The 20,976-nt window shown below is 31.3% G+C and overlaps 1 protein-coding gene across 1 annotated transcript; it reads left to right on the top strand.

The window, feature by feature from the left end:
- The first annotated feature begins 4,716 nt into the window (after window positions 1-4,716).
- Window positions 4,717-19,077, top strand: LOC134687338 (protein downstream neighbor of son homolog). The gene is made up of 10 exons (XM_063547550.1): window positions 4,717-5,093; window positions 7,388-7,525; window positions 8,314-8,502; window positions 9,923-10,032; window positions 10,384-10,440; window positions 11,440-11,618; window positions 12,672-12,768; window positions 14,275-14,418; window positions 16,255-16,450; window positions 17,367-19,077. The coding sequence occupies exons 1-10, from the start codon at window positions 4,809-4,811 to the stop codon at window positions 17,715-17,717; spliced, it is 1,746 nt and encodes a 581-aa protein (XP_063403620.1). The 5' UTR covers window positions 4,717-4,808; the 3' UTR covers window positions 17,718-19,077.
- Window positions 19,078-20,976: the final 1,899 nt, after the last annotated feature.

Raw genomic sequence — 20,976 nt, 5'->3', positions numbered from 1 at the left:
GTGATTTTTCCAAATATTTAAATCAAATAAATAACATTAACACACTAAACAACAATTGAAAATGTTTTTTAGATTGCAGTATAAAGACAATAATAGTGCATTGACTTGACATATCAACGATGTCAAGTCAATGCATTCTATGTAAGATGCTTAACGAACTTTTATGCTGCATGTTTATTTAATTATAAGAATTGAATGCTCTTTTTTGTAAATTATTGGGATGTAAAAGCGTTGACCGATGTACATTTTGTATGGAGCGCGGAAGCGCTTCATACTAAAATTGTGCGCACGGTTAACGCTTTTACAACCCTATAAAGTTACAAAAAAAAGCATTCAATACTTATAATTACATTTTTACCCATAGGATCATGAAAACACGCCTTTTATCAAGTTTTTATTTCATATACATGTGCACTTTATTGTGGGACCTCGTGTCATCATGAATGGAACGTTGCATTGTGTAATGCAATTGATTAAGGAATGTCACGAGATTGCTAGTTCGCCAATCAGAATAACGTATTACAAGTACTATATATACCATGATTTTTACGAGTTAACATATTTAAACAAACGAATCCGAAGGATGAGTTAGTTTAAATATGTAAATGAGTAAGACACATGGTATATAAAATGTGTAATATAAATAAATTGATTGACAGCTTCAAGACCTTCAACTAATATTGGAAATTGATCACGTTGCAGTTTTATCCAATGAAATAAAAGCTCGCGCAAGTCACTTTTGCACTTCACGTATGATCGTCTGTGTATTTCATGTAATAAAACCCCTGAATTTGCAGAAAGTAAAGAAAATGGGTTTTTTTAATTTTGCGGCCCGTGTATGATTGTATGCGCAGGTAATTTCATAATGTCATAAGACGGAGGTAAACAAAAATGTCGGATTCCAGCGACAAGGATTAAATAGTTATTCTAATGACGGTAAGAATTGTATTTTTTTTTTCAATGTATCATTCAAATTCATCATATTTTACAGAATTTTCATCGAATTGAAAAATGCTTTTCTTCCGTTATTCTATAAATTCGATTATAAGTTTATTTATTAAAACACAATTTTAATGACAAAACAATGTATTTAAACAGTGGCAGACCCAGGGGGCGTAGATAGTGTACGTCCTCCTAATTGATAAAAAAAAAATCATGTTTTTTTTCACAGATATTTGTAGCCGATATTTATTCCTTTTTCTATAGGTACCCCCTTTTTTAAATCGAAATTTAATATTGAATTTTGGTAAAGGAAATGATCACTGGTGATAGGTTTACCTTTTCTATTTTTCAAAATTGAAAGCAGAATCATTTAGTAATTGTTTCCAAAATTAAGGGAATTCGTAACAATCCGATATAGTTTGAACAAGGTTTCTTAAAATGTGGTACACATAATTTATTTCTTTTTCTAATAAAATGAAAACAAATGAAGATCTTGACCTTTTAGTACGTTTTACAGTTCCCTTAATATTTTAGAGGCGGATACCTTTCAAAAAGAAGGTAGAGCTTCAGCCATGGAATAACATGAACATGAATATGTTATACCATGGCTGAAGCTCCGCCTTTTTCCTTAGGATTCTAGTTGAGTTGCATATTTAATTAGCAAAGTATGGTACAACATCAATTTGCATATAATATACCATGGTTTTCCCTCACCACACTTTTTAAGCAAATTGTTTCATAAAAACATCAAAGGAAAAAATGAAACATACATCTAATGTAATTATATACTGATATGAACTCTTGCTTTATACATGTTATATGTTTAATGTTGTGTGCATGACTCGATATGTATGTTTTGTTTTACTTGTTGTTATGATGGTTTGAAAAGTTTTTCGATCAGAGCTTATGTTTGTAAATGCTATGCTTATACCGACTCTAAATAAAGCTTTATGTCTTATGTCTTATAATGTCTTTACTACATGAACTAAGTACATATAAAAAGTTCTCACCACAAAAAAAGTTCATTTTTAGTTTAAATAGATATAGGAAGATGTGGTGTGAGTGCCAATGAGACAACTCTCCATCCAAATAACAATTTAAAAATTAAACCATTATAGGTTAAAGTACGGCCTTCAACACGGAGCCTTAGACTATACGAGGTCAAACACGTGACTGGCAATTCCACGGTGACATTACTGAAACATCCAATTTGATACGTGTAGCCTGAACCAATCAGAAGAGTGGCATGTTTATATTAAATTAAGTCCAACCACTCGAAACCGCAAAGAAACAAAAAGGACAATTATAAATTACCGGTAGCAACTTGAAGATTCTCATAAAATTTGCAAACATTTTAAAAAGTAAATAAGAAATTAATAATTAATCATATAGGTCTATTCAGTTACTTCAACTTAGTGTATTCACATCTTCGCTAGCCAAGGGTTACGATCCACTCCCGTTCTCTTCAACTCCTTGACTAGTGAAGATGGTGTATTTAGTACCGCCTCTGAACATTTGAAGACCCATTCAATTTATTGGTTACACAAGTTACATAACCACCAAAAAAAAAATCAACAACGCAAAATAGCACATGTGGCATTTCAGCCTTTTTTACTAGTTAGACTTAGTGTTAGGTTGCTTAAAAATTGATCAGCTCCCTTACTAGTCATAACACTATATATACATATCACTAAAAAAACTTATTAACTTTTGTAATATATAATTAAGGTATATATGCTATAAAACTTATAGTTTTAAGAAATCTCTATTTATTTTAACAGATTAATAACTTGTGACGATTCTTTCAATTATGTTGTTATACCTTATTTTTTCGACTAACAACACTACACTACCAATCCATGTATAGTAAATTATATTTTGTCTTTTATTGAACGCAAGCTTAACTGGCGGAAGGGAAACATAATGAGGCAAAGTTTTTACGCTATCAATAGCTTTGTCAAACATTCATTACATGTAAAATGTTCAATAAATTTGAAAAACGGATGGTCCACTTCCACTCTCATTTTCATTTTCAGTGGACCGTAAAATTGGGGTAAACATCTAATTTGGCATTAAAATTAGGAGGATCATGATATCATAGAGAACATATGTGTACTAAGTATCAAGTTGATTGGACTGCAACTTCATCAAAAACTATTTGAGTAAATATTTGCCTCTAAGTGGGGTATACAATTTTTTTTCTAATTTTCTTGAATTCTACAAGTTCTTCTTTTACATGGACTAAGTTTAACACGTAAAGTGAAATTCTAGTAATATAGCTAAGGCATAAATTTCATAAATTTATAAGTTCTAAATTTAAGTTTCTGGTGAGTATTTTTATGTTATGAAACTTTGACAAAACCTTTTTACTGTTAAGATATCCTGTAATCAAGGAAATGTCAAAAGCGGTAAAAACAAATACAGTTTTATTTTGACTTCAACGTTGCAAGCAGTATATAGTGCTTTTACAATGCGTACAACTGTGTGTTTGTTAATCGTGTACACGTTTGCACCTGTCACAAGGGAGGAACCTCTCAGTGGCCTTTGTCATTCTCCAGTTGTATGTGGGTTTTTTTAAATTTTGGTTCGTGTATATGGTTTTGTGTTTATTATGCCGTCCATCTTTGCTAAGCTAGTACGCATTTTAGTCATGTTAGGGGTCTGATGAACCCAGTCTCCGTGTGCGGGGTTTTCTCGCTAATTTAAAGAACCATTGAATGCCTTCGTACGGCTGGTTTCTTTGGTCGGGTTGGTGTATGTGTCTCTTTGACAAATTCCCCGTTTCCATTCTCATTTTTTTTTTAAATTTTCTTTGATTTCCTTTCTCTTTATAATTTATCCTTTTCCTTTTCCCAACACTGTTCAGCCTTCACCATATTCATGATATTCCCCCCGTTGCGATGCGAATTTTTTTTTAAAGATATAAGTGTAAAGTAGTTCTCAGAGGGGAGGAAATTCCATAGAAGTAAGTAAAAACAGTCTTTTTAAAAAGCTCATGAAAATCCGATCGGAGTATTCAGACGGGAAATCTCGTAAATTATACACATCATCACCTGCCAACACAGAGGCGAATCAGTTTAGGGGGCTAAGTGTGACCATCCTTCCTCCATTTTTGGGGGATAACTCATATGATTATTTAATGATGAGTGGTCACTAGTGCTCAATGTGAAGCGAACCGCCCCTCTTTAAGCACCCTAAGCCACCACCGATTTTATAAATTTTCTGGATCAGCAACTGTACCATCTACGTACTCAAATAGTTTCTGGTGTCCATAGTTGTTCATTAAAATTATCTTCATATTTTATACATTAAGATCGAAACTGGGACTACTATTCCGAGGGCAGATCAAAATTAGTAAAAATTCTCGGCTCAGTATAGTACATGTATGTGCGATAGTCGCAATTTTATTTAAGTTTTTGGTGAGAAAATAAAATTGATATGGAAATGTGAAAATGAAAATTCTTGTTTAAGTGATCCAGAGACATATATTACATACATATGCTCATTATACTCATACATATGTCTCCTAGTGAACTTGTGACTATAACTGTCTTATTATCAGTGATGAGTTAACTGGTGCATAACATCCAATGCCAATTGATCTACCGACAAAATAATTGTATCTTTAATCAACTGATAGAAATAAAAAGTAGAGTAAAATGAGCATCAGTTTGCAAAAAAATGGGAACAAAAACAAATTTAAGTGCGTGCATATCAACCTGCACACGGAAAATTGCGTAACTTACCCGTCATTGGTTTCAGTTAAAAATTTTATTCAATGTCCGGTTTGAAAGCGCCAAATACAATATTGTTACTGATTTTTTGTTGAATATAGAGCTTTCTTTGTTGCTCTTTTTATTCATAGAATGGCAGAATCTCCACAATGGAAGAAACCTTCAGATATAATGAAAAATATGAGAAAGAAGAAAAGAATTTCCTTGCAAAGAGTTCCATCAAATGATTCATTTTCGAATCCAGTTTTCGGGGACATGACAAACACTTCTTCACAACCAAAAAGACGTAACCCCTTTTCAAAAGACACATCAGATGATACACAACCATCCTCTAAACGGCCAAGGAAGTCAGTCGATGACGATCAACATAATGATTCAGTTGATCAGATTTCTTTCTTTAAAATGTTTAATGAATCGGTATGAACCTCACGCTATGTCATGTAAATCATAATTTACAGGGCACCACGATTTCCTGAGAAATACAAGAACAATGAATATCCGAGAAAACATACTGATATATCCCGTTTAAGGCATTCATAATTAATAAAAAGTACATGTAATCTTCAGAAAATAGATTGGTTTATATTGTATGCAAATTCCTTGTTGATAATAATATAGCGGATGTTATATTTTGTATAGAAGACATACAAATCAAATACTTGAGGTGAAATTGCACTTTTATTGAGTAAACATGATTAATATCTTTAATTAATATTCTTCTTAAAAGTATCATACCTCGAATGACCGAATAACACTGTTATTATTCGAATAACACTTATATTTTTAATATTGGCACACATTGGTGACTTTTAAACTTTGATTATTAATTTATTATATGTTATCTATGTATTCTATAACTTATTTACAGAAAGCAGATAAGTTCATAAAAAACTTTTTAAATTTGTGTGCACATCAAAAATGACGCGAACAGACCTGAAACCGGAAATCACAACAGCTGCCATGTTAGATGTACACACTAAATAATAGATTTAAAATGATCTTTATGAAATGATCTGCTATCTGTAAATCATTTTTAAGTTATAAAATACATCGATTATATATTATTATTAAATAATTAATGTTTTAACAGTCTGCACGGTTAGCCACTAGTCCGATGCCCCAGACTAGTAAAATTTGATTCGGACTAGTGAGTTTTTGCAAAATTTTGTTTGGACCAATAAGAAAAATGTCAGAATATTTGTCTTCGGACTAGTAGTTGAAATTTTTTTTGGTGCAGACTGTTTTAAAGTCATCAACATGATCAATATGTGCTAATAATAAAATTTCAAGTTTTATTTGGTCATTACAAGTGTTATTTGGATAATAACAGTTTTATTTGGTCATTCATGTTACCTGCATAACACTATAAAAAAGTATTATAATACCATAAAAAATGTTGTTATTGGGATATATGTCAGTTTTTTTATGGGATATTATAAAGGTTCTTGTATTTCTTGGGAAATCGTGGTACCGCAATTCACATAATACATTGTATCTCATTGCAATCCCGATAACAGACATACTATTACAACTCCACAGGCAGTCGTAGAACATGCACACTCACACACTAATACCAAATTCCTTCCTGCAGAACACAAACGTGCCAACAATTTGTTTTCCGCAAAAAAAAAACCAATTAAAAACTTGAACAGCCTTCCTATTAGAGTCATTCAAAGCAGCTGTTTCAATATACACCTTACCTATAGTCAGTATATTTATCATGAGTAAATAATTTTATCTTATATATTAATATTAAAATATAAATAATATAAGAATAGGCACTGCCACAACATGCACTATGCATGCTATGTAAACATGTTATAATCAATTTTATTTACATGTATATTATAAAATTGTTAATTTTCACTTTTATATACATGTACAATTCTAAATCGCAATGCACACTGGTACCATGTCTACAGGTGACATAAATTCAAAGTGTTGATGCAATCACTACAAATAGAACATGCATGGAAGAAGTACATGAAGTATGAAATACATTACATTCTTTTAGTTTTACTTTTCAACTAAAATGCAAAGCTTGTTATATAATGGTAAAATGTTTTGTGAGTTCAATTCATATCAGACTATAAGGAGAATCATACAGTAAATTCAGAAATTATTGCAAGGTTTTTATTATTGCGAAAAATGCTACAGAGTTGTAAACGCAATAATTAAAACTCGCATTTTGTAATATTTTAACTGAATTAAGCATGACTTCTCAAAATGGTAAAAATTAAAATCGCTGACAAGTGTAAAATGGTGAAAGATGTGGTTTGAGTGCCAATGAGACAATTCTCCATCCAAGACACGATGTGTAAAAAATGAACAATTAAAAGTCTAAGTGTGGTCTTGGCTCACACCTTACATCAAGCTAAAAAGGACTTTAAAATGAATAGCGTAAAACCCCAAAACCAAGGTTCAATAAATCTATATAAAAAACAAGAAAACACTTATGAACCACATCAACAAACAACAACAACTGAACAACAAATGCAGCAGGTTTAAACATTTTAACAGTCTCTAACATTCACCCTAACCTGAAATAGTAGCTTAACATTACAACATAGAAAGACGCAATATATTAAACATATCAATTGAAATGGCTTTAAAACTCAATCAAAAAGACATATAGCATGTATTGATAAAAACAAGTTTTTAACATTAGTGCATGGCCATGTGAATCAACAAATATATCATTTTATTTCTAGAATAATACGAGCACATTGTCAGCAGAGAAAGGTATTGAAATAGAGAAGACACCAACTCCAGTTTTTCTACGAGAGGAAGAAGACAGTCAGTCTCAGTTTGCCTTCATTGAAAAGATTTTCAGTGCAAACAAAAATAAGGTACCTATAACTGATAGCAGGAATTAGTAATTTTCTTTTGACAAGGTTCATCTTTCAACCTGGACACTATTTTCATTGTTAATTTTAGTCTAACAGGGTTCATTTGACTGTGACCACATAATTTTACATGGATCATTGATAATGTAATTTTATGAAATATTTGAAATACATTAAAATGTCACACCTGCTTTTTTCTTCACCAATTATTTTTCTAAAGTCTTATAAACCCAAAAATAAGGTTTAAGAAAAAAAGTTAAATTCTAGAAATGTTTGGCTCCTCAGAGGTGTACATCCTTAAATACTTATTGATCAATCAGAATGGTATGCAAATGTAGATTGACACAAACTCCTGGAGGTGCTTGAGTCAAGTAGGGTCACCCAAGCCATGAGGTATAACATATGTATATAATTACATACATATATGCCTTTTTGATTGTTAGATACATAAATGTATTACTTTTAAGTATACAAAGACATTTCAAAAAAATAGATTCTTCAGCATTCACTGAAAATTTGCCAACTTGATGAACTTTTATTTTAGATTATGTATATACTTAACACAGGATGACTACATCTAGTTTCTATCAAATGATTTTAGTCTGAGACAAGTAATTTATATAGGGTGACCAAACTGTTGAATTACGAGGCAGAATTTGAGAATTATTAACCAGCATTCACTGAAAATTCACCACCTTGAATAAATTTTATTAAACTACAGAAGTATCCAAGAATCACTACATATATTCGAAACATTTATCAAAATCAAATGTGTTTTTTCTTCATTTAAGCAACCTGTCCCCGTCAGTAAGAAAGAAGTAAAGAAAGAAGAACCAGTCTGTACATCAACTTTTCCAGTAGACTGGAGTTTAAAGGTCAAAATGAGGGTGGTGTCATCAACCCCACTGACATGGTGTACACAGCTGAAGACCATGGAGGAGGCAGTTGGTGTAACACAGTTTACAACTGGTCAAAAACAGGTAAACATGCATTAATGTGATATACATGTAAATCATAATCCAAAAAAGGCATTTGGATTACAAATTACAATACTGACTGTTGTGCCCCAATTTTTGTCTTTTTTCCCTATATGCTTGATATTGTTTTGCTCTGACACACATTGTTGGCAATACAATAGAGTTATATGGGACAATCATACAAGTGAAAGGTAAAGCTAGCTATAAAACCAGGTTTAATTCACCATTTTCTTCATGTAAAAGAAATGCCTGTACCAAGTTGTGTATATGACAACTGTTTCCCATTCATAAGATGTGTTAGAGCTTTTGATTTTGCCATTTTATAAAGGAATTTCCATGTAAAATTCTTGGATTTATCTTAATTAGAATATGTTGTTGACATTAATACTTTTGTATATTTTTTCATGAATATTCCTAAATTAAATTATCTCCCCTTGCCAATTTAGTTTGATTTTAAGGGGAGATAATTTAATTTGTAAATTTACACAAAAATAGAGAAACACCAAAGTTAAATAAACAAATATTTTGAAAGACTGACAACACCATGGCAAATATTAATAAACAAGTCATCTATAAAAGACTTATCAGTGACGTGCTATGAACAAAAATTTAAGACCCCAAACATAGTCCTAATTTGAACCAAAAAAAGTACATGAAAAATATACAGAAAAAGATTAGTCAATATGAACCCTGCCACAAAAGACACAAAATAGGTAATTAACTGATATTTTGTTTGACTTGCATTTTTGATGATGTAACTTTTAAAACTTTTATTAGATTGACATGAAGCATAATATCACAATAATCATAATCATGATGAAATACCAACATAATTAATGAAGATTTATATCTCAAAGATATAAGTTTTATATTTGGTTTGTTTTGTGTCATACTGTGGATTCATTTATTGTTGTGGGTACCAATTTTTGTAGAGTGAAGAAACTTTGAATTTTGTGGATGTTAGATTTCCTGTTTTTGCCAATGCCTTTGAACTACAAGCTTTTGAAGAAAATATATTCTTTTTTGAACATTTAATTCATGATTCACCTGTTACCATAAAACCTGTGAAATTTGTATCCCACAAATAATAATTGAATCCACAGTACTTATTACCCACACTTTTAAAAAAGAGGGGGTATACTGTTTCACCTCTGTCTGTCCTTCCGTCCCTCCACACACCATGAATAGTTTTCGTCTCATCTTCCTCAGACTAGAACTAGATTACAAGGATTTCTAAAATTTGGTTTCAGGGTATATATAAGTTAGCTATACTGTCAAATACCTTTTCAGATTCATCAATCAGCAACCTTTTGTTTACCTTATACTTTTCATGCTTTTAGCAGGGCAGGGGTATCATTAGTGAGCAGTAGCTCACAGATAACTGCTCACAAATTCACGTGTTTAATATTGGGTTTATTTTCAGGTTACAGGCAATGATAAGTCAGAGTTCCAGAGCTGTTGTCTTTACTGGATCTATCCAAGCTTTCCATGGATGAAAATGTTCCCAAGAATAGTACCAGATAATAATATAAAGTAAATACAATCTGAAATACAAAGTTATCATACATAAACCAGTATGGAATACAAATACATTTAAAAAAAAACTTTTGATAAAATCAGTTCAAATCTGTCACATAAACTTATTGAATCGACTGAAGAAGTCACATTTAAAAGCGTTTAAAAAATAACCAAAATCATTCATGAAAGGAATAGGAAATGAGGCCAAAATCAGCCCTTACCAGACCTACTCCTATAATTTCAGACTGAGTATATGAATTTTGCAATATAAGAATTTTCATACATTCTAAAATTTATGTTTTTATGGTTTTTTCGTAAAAGTCTATTAATGAAAAGTTCACCGTCTTTCATATTTTTTATTTTCAGAAGATCATCAATAGATTTGTTACAAGATGATGTTCAGAAATCACTTCAGAATGAATGGTAGGTATATTGTGTATTGGATCTGTATTTGAAATTTGAATGTATAGGAGGTCAGATAAATTGAAATACATGTATATTGTGAATACATTTTTGATTTTCATGACATTGTAAATATGATGTGTCACATTGTTAAAATTTATTTCTCTATCCATTTAGCTAGTAATCAACCATGTATATGATGTAATCAAGCTAAAATTTTGATACCTTACAATGAATTTTATATGGGTATTTCAAATCACAAGTAATTCATTTTTCACATTTAATTTGAAGACCTTGCTCATAGACAAAATAGGACATAAAGATTTACCCTTGTCTGTCTGTACTTATATAACTGTTATAAAACTTTGCCTCAACCAATTATATGAATCTCAAACACAATGCTTATTATGTCTAAACACAGAACAAGTTCGAATTTGTGCTGCATTGCATCACTTTCACAGTTTATGAGTTATGTCCCTTTATAAATGGATAACTGCTAAATTTCCCTTTTGTGCCCTTTAAATTAAGTTTGCCTCAACCAAATGTTTTCAAACTTATCATAGCACCAAACGGAGATCAACTTCAAAGTTTTAACTGTTCTAGTGTTACATCCCTTTATAATTGAAAAATTGATCAATTTCCTGTACATCTTCAAGTGTCTTTGTCACTTGGAAACAGGAAATTTGTAAGAATCAATCATATGACTTTTCTACTAATATCTCGAAATTAGAATTCATGGTTTAAACTATTTTCGCTGTAGATTCATTGTATTGCTTTATCAACAAAGGACTGAGAGATTATCTAAATTGTTTCAGATGATAGAGATTTGCTGTAAATGAATTATTGCTATATGAAATGTTCTTGTTTACATCAAGATGTAAAGAATAAATCAACAGATAGGCTTCAATAACTGTCAGAGTCCTTGATACATTATTATTTATCATAATATCCCCAGATGTTGCTGCCAAATAACCATGAAATACTTTACAGATTATCTTCATTATATTCTTTTGATTTCAGGACTGAGAGTTTTTCTTCAGCGTTTCACCAAATGAGAGCACAACAATGTCCGTATTTTTATGTGTGCACACATCAATTTTCAGTATTGTTTAGAGCTAAGGGAGTAGCAGGTAGTTCTTCTATGTGTGCTTTTCTCACACCAACTACAAGGGGATTGAGAGAATCACTAAAGAATGAAGGTATGTGAATTATATTTAAGACAAAACAAATACTTTGGATGCATTATCATATATTTTGTGGCAGGAATTATTCAACAAAATCTTATTTTGAATAGATTCACCTTGTTTTAATATAATAGGGGATTTTCTTTTGAACAAGTAATGTTTAAATGTAGTAGATATAAATTAAGGTAGCTTATTTAAATATCTCACCAGCATATAAAACAGCACTTTTAATTCTCTTCTTTGTTTTTATTATATTTAAGAAATAATTCCTTCATGTCATGCTCTATGCTCATTTTAACATGGGTAGGCATTATATTTGTCGATATTTTACACTGAGCGTTAGCGAGGTGTAAAATGTGGTCAAATATAATGCCTAGCCATGTTAAAATGAGCATAGAGCATGACATGAAGGAATTATTTCGATTCTAATATGACAAATACAATATATTTATAGGTCGAAGCGTACGAAAATACCGTAAGAATGTTTGACTGTTCCCATTTCCTCCCCGATGAGTCTGTATATTACATTTCACATTTGATAAGTTTAAAAACTATAAGCAGGGCAAATATATGTTGTTTGATAAAAATATATAATAAAAGTTTATGTTAGCTGCTTGAATGTAAATATTTAAAAGGATAACAATGGAAATAACGTTGGTATAAACAGTAAGTCTGTACACATGTGTCAAACATATTTTTTGTGCTCATTAGAACACGGCTTTGTTAACAAAGCGTAATAAGGACGTCATATTAGAATAATATTTATGAATTCTTTAACAGACCTTCTTGCTGAAATAAAAAAAAACCAACATTAACTTTGTACTAACATTAAATGTTTCACAAATAATATGTGACTACAAAGTAAAATCATTTTTTTAAACACTGCAAAAAATTTCATTCTGATTGATATAGTGGTATTGTCATTAAAATCCTTGAAATGAACAGTGGTATAGCAAACATTGAACTACCTCACAAAATGTTATCACACACTATAGGGGATAAAACTTACAATTTTCCACTAACTCTCAGAAACATTTGATTGAATTTTTGTCCTTTTGTATGTTTCAGATATTGAGTTTTCCATGCCAGTTTTAGATAATAAAAAGAGAAAATCTGCAGAAAGTTTGTTAGAACTTGAGAAAGAAAATCAAGAAATAGCTGAAAAGTATGTAATAAAAAACTGTAATGTTAGCATGTACAACATTGTTGTAAATAAATTCAACCACTGCAACAATTGTATTACAAAAATTCCCCACTCAAAACAGATAAATTTAAATATTTACAGCAAGAGGCCTGCTGTGCCGTTTAGATCATTAAGACTGAACAGTTGATTGTTCAGAAATATTGAAGTACACAAGTTGTGTTCTTTAAATTTGACATAGTCAGTCTTGGTAACTTTTTATAGGACGTTACTTTAGGAAATTCAGATCTGCAAAGAAAATTTGAGCTCATTATTATGAATTATCAGGAATATTGAAAATAGAGGAAAAATTAATTAAAATAAGTTTGAAAACTTACTTATACATGATGTAGTTGATAAAAGTATTCCATTGGATAATCAATCAAGGTAGTTAGACTATTTTATTGTTGTAAATTTATAGGAATATACCCACAATCCTTTAAATTTTGAGAGAAAAAAATCTGATTTTAATGGAAATGGATAAGAATAGAAGATAAGAAATAAAAATTGTAGAAATTATGAGTGGGGATAGGAGGAGTCATGATCCCGAAATCCCAGACTTAAAATAACAAAATCCAGAGGTCCCGAATTTAAATAAAGTAAATCCCAACGTCCCGAAATCTAAAAAAAAAGGATTCCTGGATCCCGAAAGGGTCAATCCTGAAATCACCTTAAAAACACCCGATCCCGGAGTCTCGATAAAGGTCCTATCCCCCCTCAATTATGAAACAGTAAAAAATGCTTCTTATAGATATTCTCATTTTAGCAATTTTACCAAAAGCATGGGATGTACATGTAAGGATTCATCACAAGCCTTACAGTACCAAGGACCAAATATTGGTTACTTTCATCTCCATGTCAAGCTGAAAGCATTTTTTTTAATTTAAGAGAAAAGACATAGTTTAAATGGTATTTAGCCCAAAACAGGAAAATTTATACAATTTTAAAAACAATAAAACTAATGAAAAAAATGAATAAACATTTTTATGCTGTTTGATGTGATACATAACTGTACATTAAAAAAATATTGCTTTTATTATTGCAAAAAAGTATGGAACAAAAAATGAAAAAAATAATAATGGTGATACGCTGCATACAGAAAGATGAGATTTAAAGATTATCGTTGATTATCTCAACGAGATTGCTTTTCTCGCTTGAGCTTGTACAGCGAAAGTAAGGAAAGCAATCGAGTTGAGATGACCAATGATAATCTGTTTATCGCTATTTTACCTATGATGACGTTGTCAATTTCAATGTCAATTTCGTTAGCAATGCCACGTAGCCTCCTTAGTTTCCAGCGATAATTTTTCCATCTCAAGCAAGAAGCATGATATGAAAATTCTCACAAAAAAGGATCAAAGGAAAAATGCACAAAATAGCGATAAATATATATATATCAGATATTAAGATTTGAGTTGTTATTATGGTAATACTTAGCAAGTGGCATAAATAAATTTTCTTTTCTGAATTTGAAACATTTTATTGATTCAGATCTAAAAGTACATCTAACCTTAAAGATGAGGAAGAAGAAGATGAAGACTTAATAGATACAGATGAAGGGGCCCATGTTTGGCTAGAAAGTATAGGCTTGGACAAGAAATCTTTTCCATCACTCGATCCAAACAAAGTTAAAATGTATCCTTTTGTCTAAATGAAATTCAAAATAAGAATAATTATGAGTTGTAATGTACTGTGGATTCATTTATTTTCGTGGGTACCAATTTTCGTGGTTTGAAGAAAACTTACACATTCGTGGATATTTAATTTCGTGGTTTTGGCAAAGTCTACACTCATTCCTTTACAAAATTTGTATTTCGTTGAACATTTGAATTCGTGGTTCTCCTGTACCCACGAAATCCACGAAAATTGGTATCCAACGAATATAACTGAATCCACAGTAACTAAGGTTGAGAGACATGAGCCGGTATTGATTTAGGCAAAAGTAGATACTGATGATCAAATCTCATAGAAGGATTTGGAAGACAACTCAATGTAACAAATAAAAAAAGACGGAAGGTCCTCAACTCCAAATAGAGTGACGGCAGGTGCTTTGACAGGTTACATGTCTCTTGTTATTCATGATTCACCGCCATGCAAATCCACACTCAGTCAAAATGTCACAATTGGTAAAACTACAGATTAAACTATTGTTCTGTTATCTGAAAATATAAAATGTCACAAGTGATTTAAGACACAAACAATATTATTATTAATATCATGAAAAAGAATAAGCAGTTTTGAAGTATATATTAAGGAAAAGCATATGAGAAAACAAGAACTATCTTTAAAAAAGATATCTGATGTATTTTAATTTGAGTATATAAAAAAGAAGATGTGGTGCGATTGCCAATGAGACAACTATCCACAAAAGACAGATATGAGGACCAAGAATACTGAAAACATATGTTTTAAACTATCATTTCGATAACCTTTAGAAGCACAATCAATGTTTGTGTTCAGTATTCTTGGTACTCGTATCTTTCTGCTTACATTCACCAAAACCCCGCGGAAAATCGCTCATGCCGCAGGTGCGTTCTAAAAGTCATGTACGTTCGTACAACAAAGTTTACATTAAAAATTATATAATTGTCCCGAATAAACAGCTGTCATGGATGCAAAGAGCTATTGGAAAAACAATTATTTTAATAAAAATATTAATCTTTCTAAGATCTAGTTCAAATATTTATAGTTTTTCACTTGCTTTCCATCACAATATAATTAACAAGACGTTTTTTCAAAACACAACCAAAGCACCCACCGTGACAGCATTTTGTCCAATCACAGAAAGGATTTTCGAGCATGCGTATTCTGTTTCCATAGTTAAGCGTCCTTAAGTTCAAAAGGCACAAACCAAAACTATATTGACTAAGTCGGAAAAAACTACCGAAGGACATTCAAAGGTCAAAATTTAGTCCCAATATAGCAAGTGTTTTAACTGTGTTTAAAGCTACAAATTGGATCATGTCAAGTATTATAGATCTGATGTTGACAGTGCATATGATTCAATAAGCACACTAATTTTGTTAGCTGTCCATTAAATACTTTGACAGATATAATGAGAACTCTTCAGCAGCAAAGATTTAATTATATTTCACCCAATTTTATTTTAATGATTTGTTTTTTTTATGAAAAATAAAATACATGTACTGTTTGTTGCATATTGAGTTAAAAAAAATTCTGTGAATTTACATTTTATTTTTATTTTAACCACACTTAAAAATATTTTGGCTTGCCCAAACCCTACCCAAAGGTTGAGACAGTGGGTAGGTAGGTAGGCATTTTCTTTTCTTTTTTTTCAAAAAAAGAAATTGAAGTATCAGATGTTTATTAGTCTTCATGCCTATTTGATTATAAAAAAACTTCTTCAAATCAGGACAATAAAAGAATTTGAGTAGGTATCGTTTGGGCAAACAAACCTATTTTTTATTATGGCCTAATATGTATTGAAATTATTCTTTAACTGAGTATCAGACAAAGAGAAGGTTTTAGGGTGATAGATAATCGTCCGGAATCCTTAGTTTATGTTGAAGGAACCAGTGTGCATGGACTATTTAATTTTCTGCTGAACTGTCGTAGCTGCATAGCAACAAGTGGTCCACAAGCAGGAGTACCACCATCTATATTGTCACCATCATCATTTAAAGGAGCTGCTCTAAAGTCTCATAAGGTGAGATAGGTCTTATACTAATACTAAATCTGTTATCAAGGCTTATATTCCTTTGAAGATGAAAGTTTAGGTAGTTTTTGTCTTGTATAGAAAGTAAAATAAAGTATTAAAATGGCAAATTTGCTTAGTCATGCAACACAAATTTAATAATTTTTATAGGTATTTCTAGTCAAAATACATCCATGAATTAAAATGTTCAACAATATAATCATATTTAATAGACTTCAAGAAATCAAATATCAACCAAAGATATAATTTTTCCTCAACATGCTCAATCCAGGAAATGTGGTAGCCGCACAAAAATTGATGATTCTACAGTTTATAAATTTCACGACGGTCTATAAGTCAAGATATTCATCTTTGTTTATATATATATACACACATTTGTATACGTCAATATGAAATAAGGAGAGAGGTATGATTGTAACCAAGACAACAATCCATCAAAGACCAAATGACATAGATGTAAAACATTGTCCATATCAAATTAAAATTTTAATGATTAAAACGATGAAGACAACTGAAATTTTAAATCAACCCATTTGTTACAAAAGGAATGTGTGAAATTTATTGCAACTTCAATATCATGATTTTTGAAGAAAGGACAAAAAATGTGAGATTAATTATTGTAATTTCAGGAAAAACCTGCATACACTTTTGGGTAATAGATAACCAAATGCAAATTTATATTCATGCAATTATCAAACAGTTGCATTTTTTGCATAATAAAAACCTTGTAATTTTTCTGTATTTACAGTATCTGTCATTTCCCAAAGCATGCAAAGCTGAACATTTGATTTGTAAAATTAACCTCTCTCAAAATATATTACGATTTTTTTATTTCTATGCACAGTTTTACGATACATATAAATTATTTTCGTTGTATAATCAATTCATGAAAATTTATATCTTTCAGGTTAAACATTCCATAGCCAGACAACCAGATGTTGATGGCAATATACGACAAGTCCACATTTTAGAGGTGGCCGGGCCAGTTCTTCCACACCACGTACAAACCATATCATCTCTCTTACATCGGACTCAAAACCAGGACTTTAGTTTGACTTTCAATACACATGAACCTTCTCAGCCATTTAATGTCAAATGTCCACCTGGTGATGAAAATATTGTGGAAAATTGCAGACAGTCATTCTTAATGGAGGATAAAACATATGATTCATTTTTCAGTAAACAATGTATAGCAGACAGACTTACCTGTATACATGAATTAACTTGTGAAAAAGAAGGTTATACATGGATATCTTGATATCTAATTTAATCTGTAGGATTACTTCCGGATTATGTATGTACTAGCCTATTTAAGGTGTTGCCTTTCATTATTAGGGGCTTCTTGTTACGAAAGTCACAGTTACCGAGACAAGTTTATTACTAATTTACATCTACTATAAATTATGTTTGAGCTAGCCTATGCAAGGTGTTGCCTTTCATTATTAGGGGCTCCTTATTATGGAAGGCAGTTAGCGAGACATATTTATTACTATCCTGTAGCTGTGGCAATTTAAACTTCTTCTTAAAAGCTTTATATTCCAAAAGGAAGAAAACCTGGATGCTTCATACCTTGAATGCAGATACCTGATGTCACGAAAGTGTGTTTATAAAATATTCATTGTCCTTGACCTCATTTTCATAGTTCAGTGACTGCTTAAAAAATAAAAAATGTTTGTCATTTGAATTTCTTCCTTATAATGAGTAATAGTATATCTATATTTGGTATATTAGTTCCTTGGTAGGAATACATTTTGATCAGATAGGGTTCAACTTTTTGGTTTATAAGCTCTTCATTTTTGTAATATATTTTGTCTTTTAAATATTTTGGCCTCAAGATTCAATGAGAAGACATTCTGGTGCACAAACATTAAAACCTTTATTGTTTTTTTCCTGCTTCAGAAGTTAGGAAGTGTTTTAAATCCTATGTCATATATACATGATATATGTATACGATATGATGAGAGGTAAACACATCTGAAATATTTCTCATCTTTGATCTCATTTTCATACAAATTATTAATCACCTGATAATTATTTTAGTATTGTTGATTAGTATTTTTGTTATTTTACAATCATTATACCATTTACTGTTCCTCATCAACTATACTTGGTGTAAAGAATCATAGTAGATACATGTGTCTGTCTCACTGGGTCCATCTGACTTTCACCTCATTTTCATGGTACTTTTTGTCAACATTGAATTTTTGTAGTTATGACTGTTACTCTGATACTATAATAAATAGGTCAATTATATTTTGAGTAAAAATGACTTTAGTTTATAATGTGTCCATCCGACAGCATTTTTGTGACCCATGACCTTATTTTCATGTATCATTTATAATGTTAAGTTTGTGTTTTAAATGAAATAAGGTATGGTACCTGAAGACTAACAACACAAAATTTAATTATGATTACTTATACTGGCAAGATATTTCAGCATGTGCACTATTTATTTCTCATATTGATAAGATTTCAGTATTTATATAAATTGTAAAACCTTATTTTGTTTTTAGTTATTGATAATATATGTATTTTTTCCTTATTTATTAACATATTTTTAGGCTTATTTGCCAGCTGTAATATGCTGTTGTTTTATTTAAATAAATTCATCAAATTTATACATTGATGCTTTATTATATTTATTTTACCATACCTCTTGCAACTTTAATCTGGTGTGCGCTTCTTCCAATTTAACTTTCAAGCTTTCCTATTTTGTTCTGTATTCTGGGAGAACAACACAAATGTTTCTTTCAGTTTACTTAGTTAGCCTGAATTATTGTAGTACCCTTCACCTCCATTTTCTATTGGAAAGATCCGTTGCAACAACTCTTTTAGCAGTCCAGAGGTGGCCTGTTGCTAGATGTACCTTCAGTCCCTCTCTAAAACACACGTCACAAGTAAAATCCCTAACAATAGAACCTAAATCAGAAACGTTACGGTATATGTAGTTACAAAACAAATAATTCATACAGACTTCATCCCCATTCACAGATAATGCCTGCCTCATATGTGTCATTTTAAAAATATGATATGATTTAAGTGCATAAAACAGATGCTTCTGTGATTACATTCAAGAAATAAGTACATTTGTACTAGTATGTCAAATTTCTGTGGAGCAAAAAGTATTTAACTTTGAAGATCACAAATGCTAACCATATATTAAAAATTTGTAAGAGTTCTGAGGAACACAGTGTCTCGCCTACTTTTGCTGTTAATCACACACTCAACAAAAAAGATGAAAAAAATCAATAAAATTATTCCTCTCGATACTATCTTTTGATTGTCAAAAGCTTCTGTCCAAGTTTTGTAAAAATCCAGGCTAGTTTAAGAATGGTGTTCACCATCACGCCTAGAGGCGGGATTGTGGGTTAAAGGGTTAAAGAATTTCATAATTTTTTTAAAATTTGACTTCTGTTAGTTTTGAGGGTCGTTTTGGGTTATAAAACTGACCAAAACATTCTTTTAGAGGTTGAAAATCGGGAAAAAAATATTTTTGGTTTAACTCATTCGCCCCAAAGAGGTGTTTGGAAAATCAGGCATTTTCGAAAATTTGCAATCATATGCAAATTATATGCAAATTAGCAGACTCTTAATGCTGTATTTGATGCTCATCTATTAAACTATATATTGAGATTTGGGGCGGATGGCATGGATGGGGGGTGGGGTGGGAGGTGGAACATTTCTCGTGGGTTTGAACCCACCCCCACTGAAAAATAGTTATTTTCGTCTATTTTTCGATTTTAAAACGACCTTGAGAGGTGAACATTGACCAGACTGTGTTTCTCTGTCAATCAAGTCATACCCTATAGTTATTGCAATCCATTCATGCTTACTGGGAGTAAATGGGACTTAAGTGTTTTGCTGGCGAATTATTATTGTCAAGTCAGGTCTGACTAAATGTGTGTTTTTACGGATTTTTGACAAAACGGTGACCTAGATTTTACAGACTTGTTTCCAACTGGTCATATTATGCCTATTTGTGTTTACTATACCACCTATACATGCATTTACGATCATAGTGTATACATACAGTGACTACCAGTCACGTAGTGGCAATCAAAAGATGCACACACCCCACTTGATTTTGGCTTCTTTTCACGTTTTCCGACTTTTAACTCTTAAACAGCTTTCAAAGTGCCATATTTTCATAAACAGACGTCTGAGAAGAGTTCTTGGACCATGCACTAATTGGTTGAAGTCCCTGCTATCATGACAGTTCAGGTGGGGCAGTTCCAAAAAGGTAACCCTAAGGAACTTACTTTAAATAAATCAAATTTAAACGGTAATAACGTTCCTTTCCTGGATTTAGATATTTCGGTTTTAAACGGGAAACTCCACATTAAAATTTACGACAAAAGGTACGATTTTTCGTTCCCTATTGTTAATTTTCCATTTTTAGATGGTGATTTTCCTTTGGTACCATCTTACGGTGTTTATATTTCACAGGCTATGCCCGTGTCTGTTGTGACGTTTTTGATTTTAACGAACGCAATATATGTATTACTGGTATTACTGGT

This window comes from Mytilus trossulus, chromosome 10 (genome assembly GCF_036588685.1).
Source record: "Mytilus trossulus isolate FHL-02 chromosome 10, PNRI_Mtr1.1.1.hap1, whole genome shotgun sequence".
Taxonomy (NCBI): domain Eukaryota; kingdom Metazoa; phylum Mollusca; class Bivalvia; order Mytilida; family Mytilidae; genus Mytilus; species Mytilus trossulus.
The sequence above is the reverse complement of the archived record's forward strand: the minus strand, read 5'-3'. Positions and strand labels throughout refer to the sequence as shown.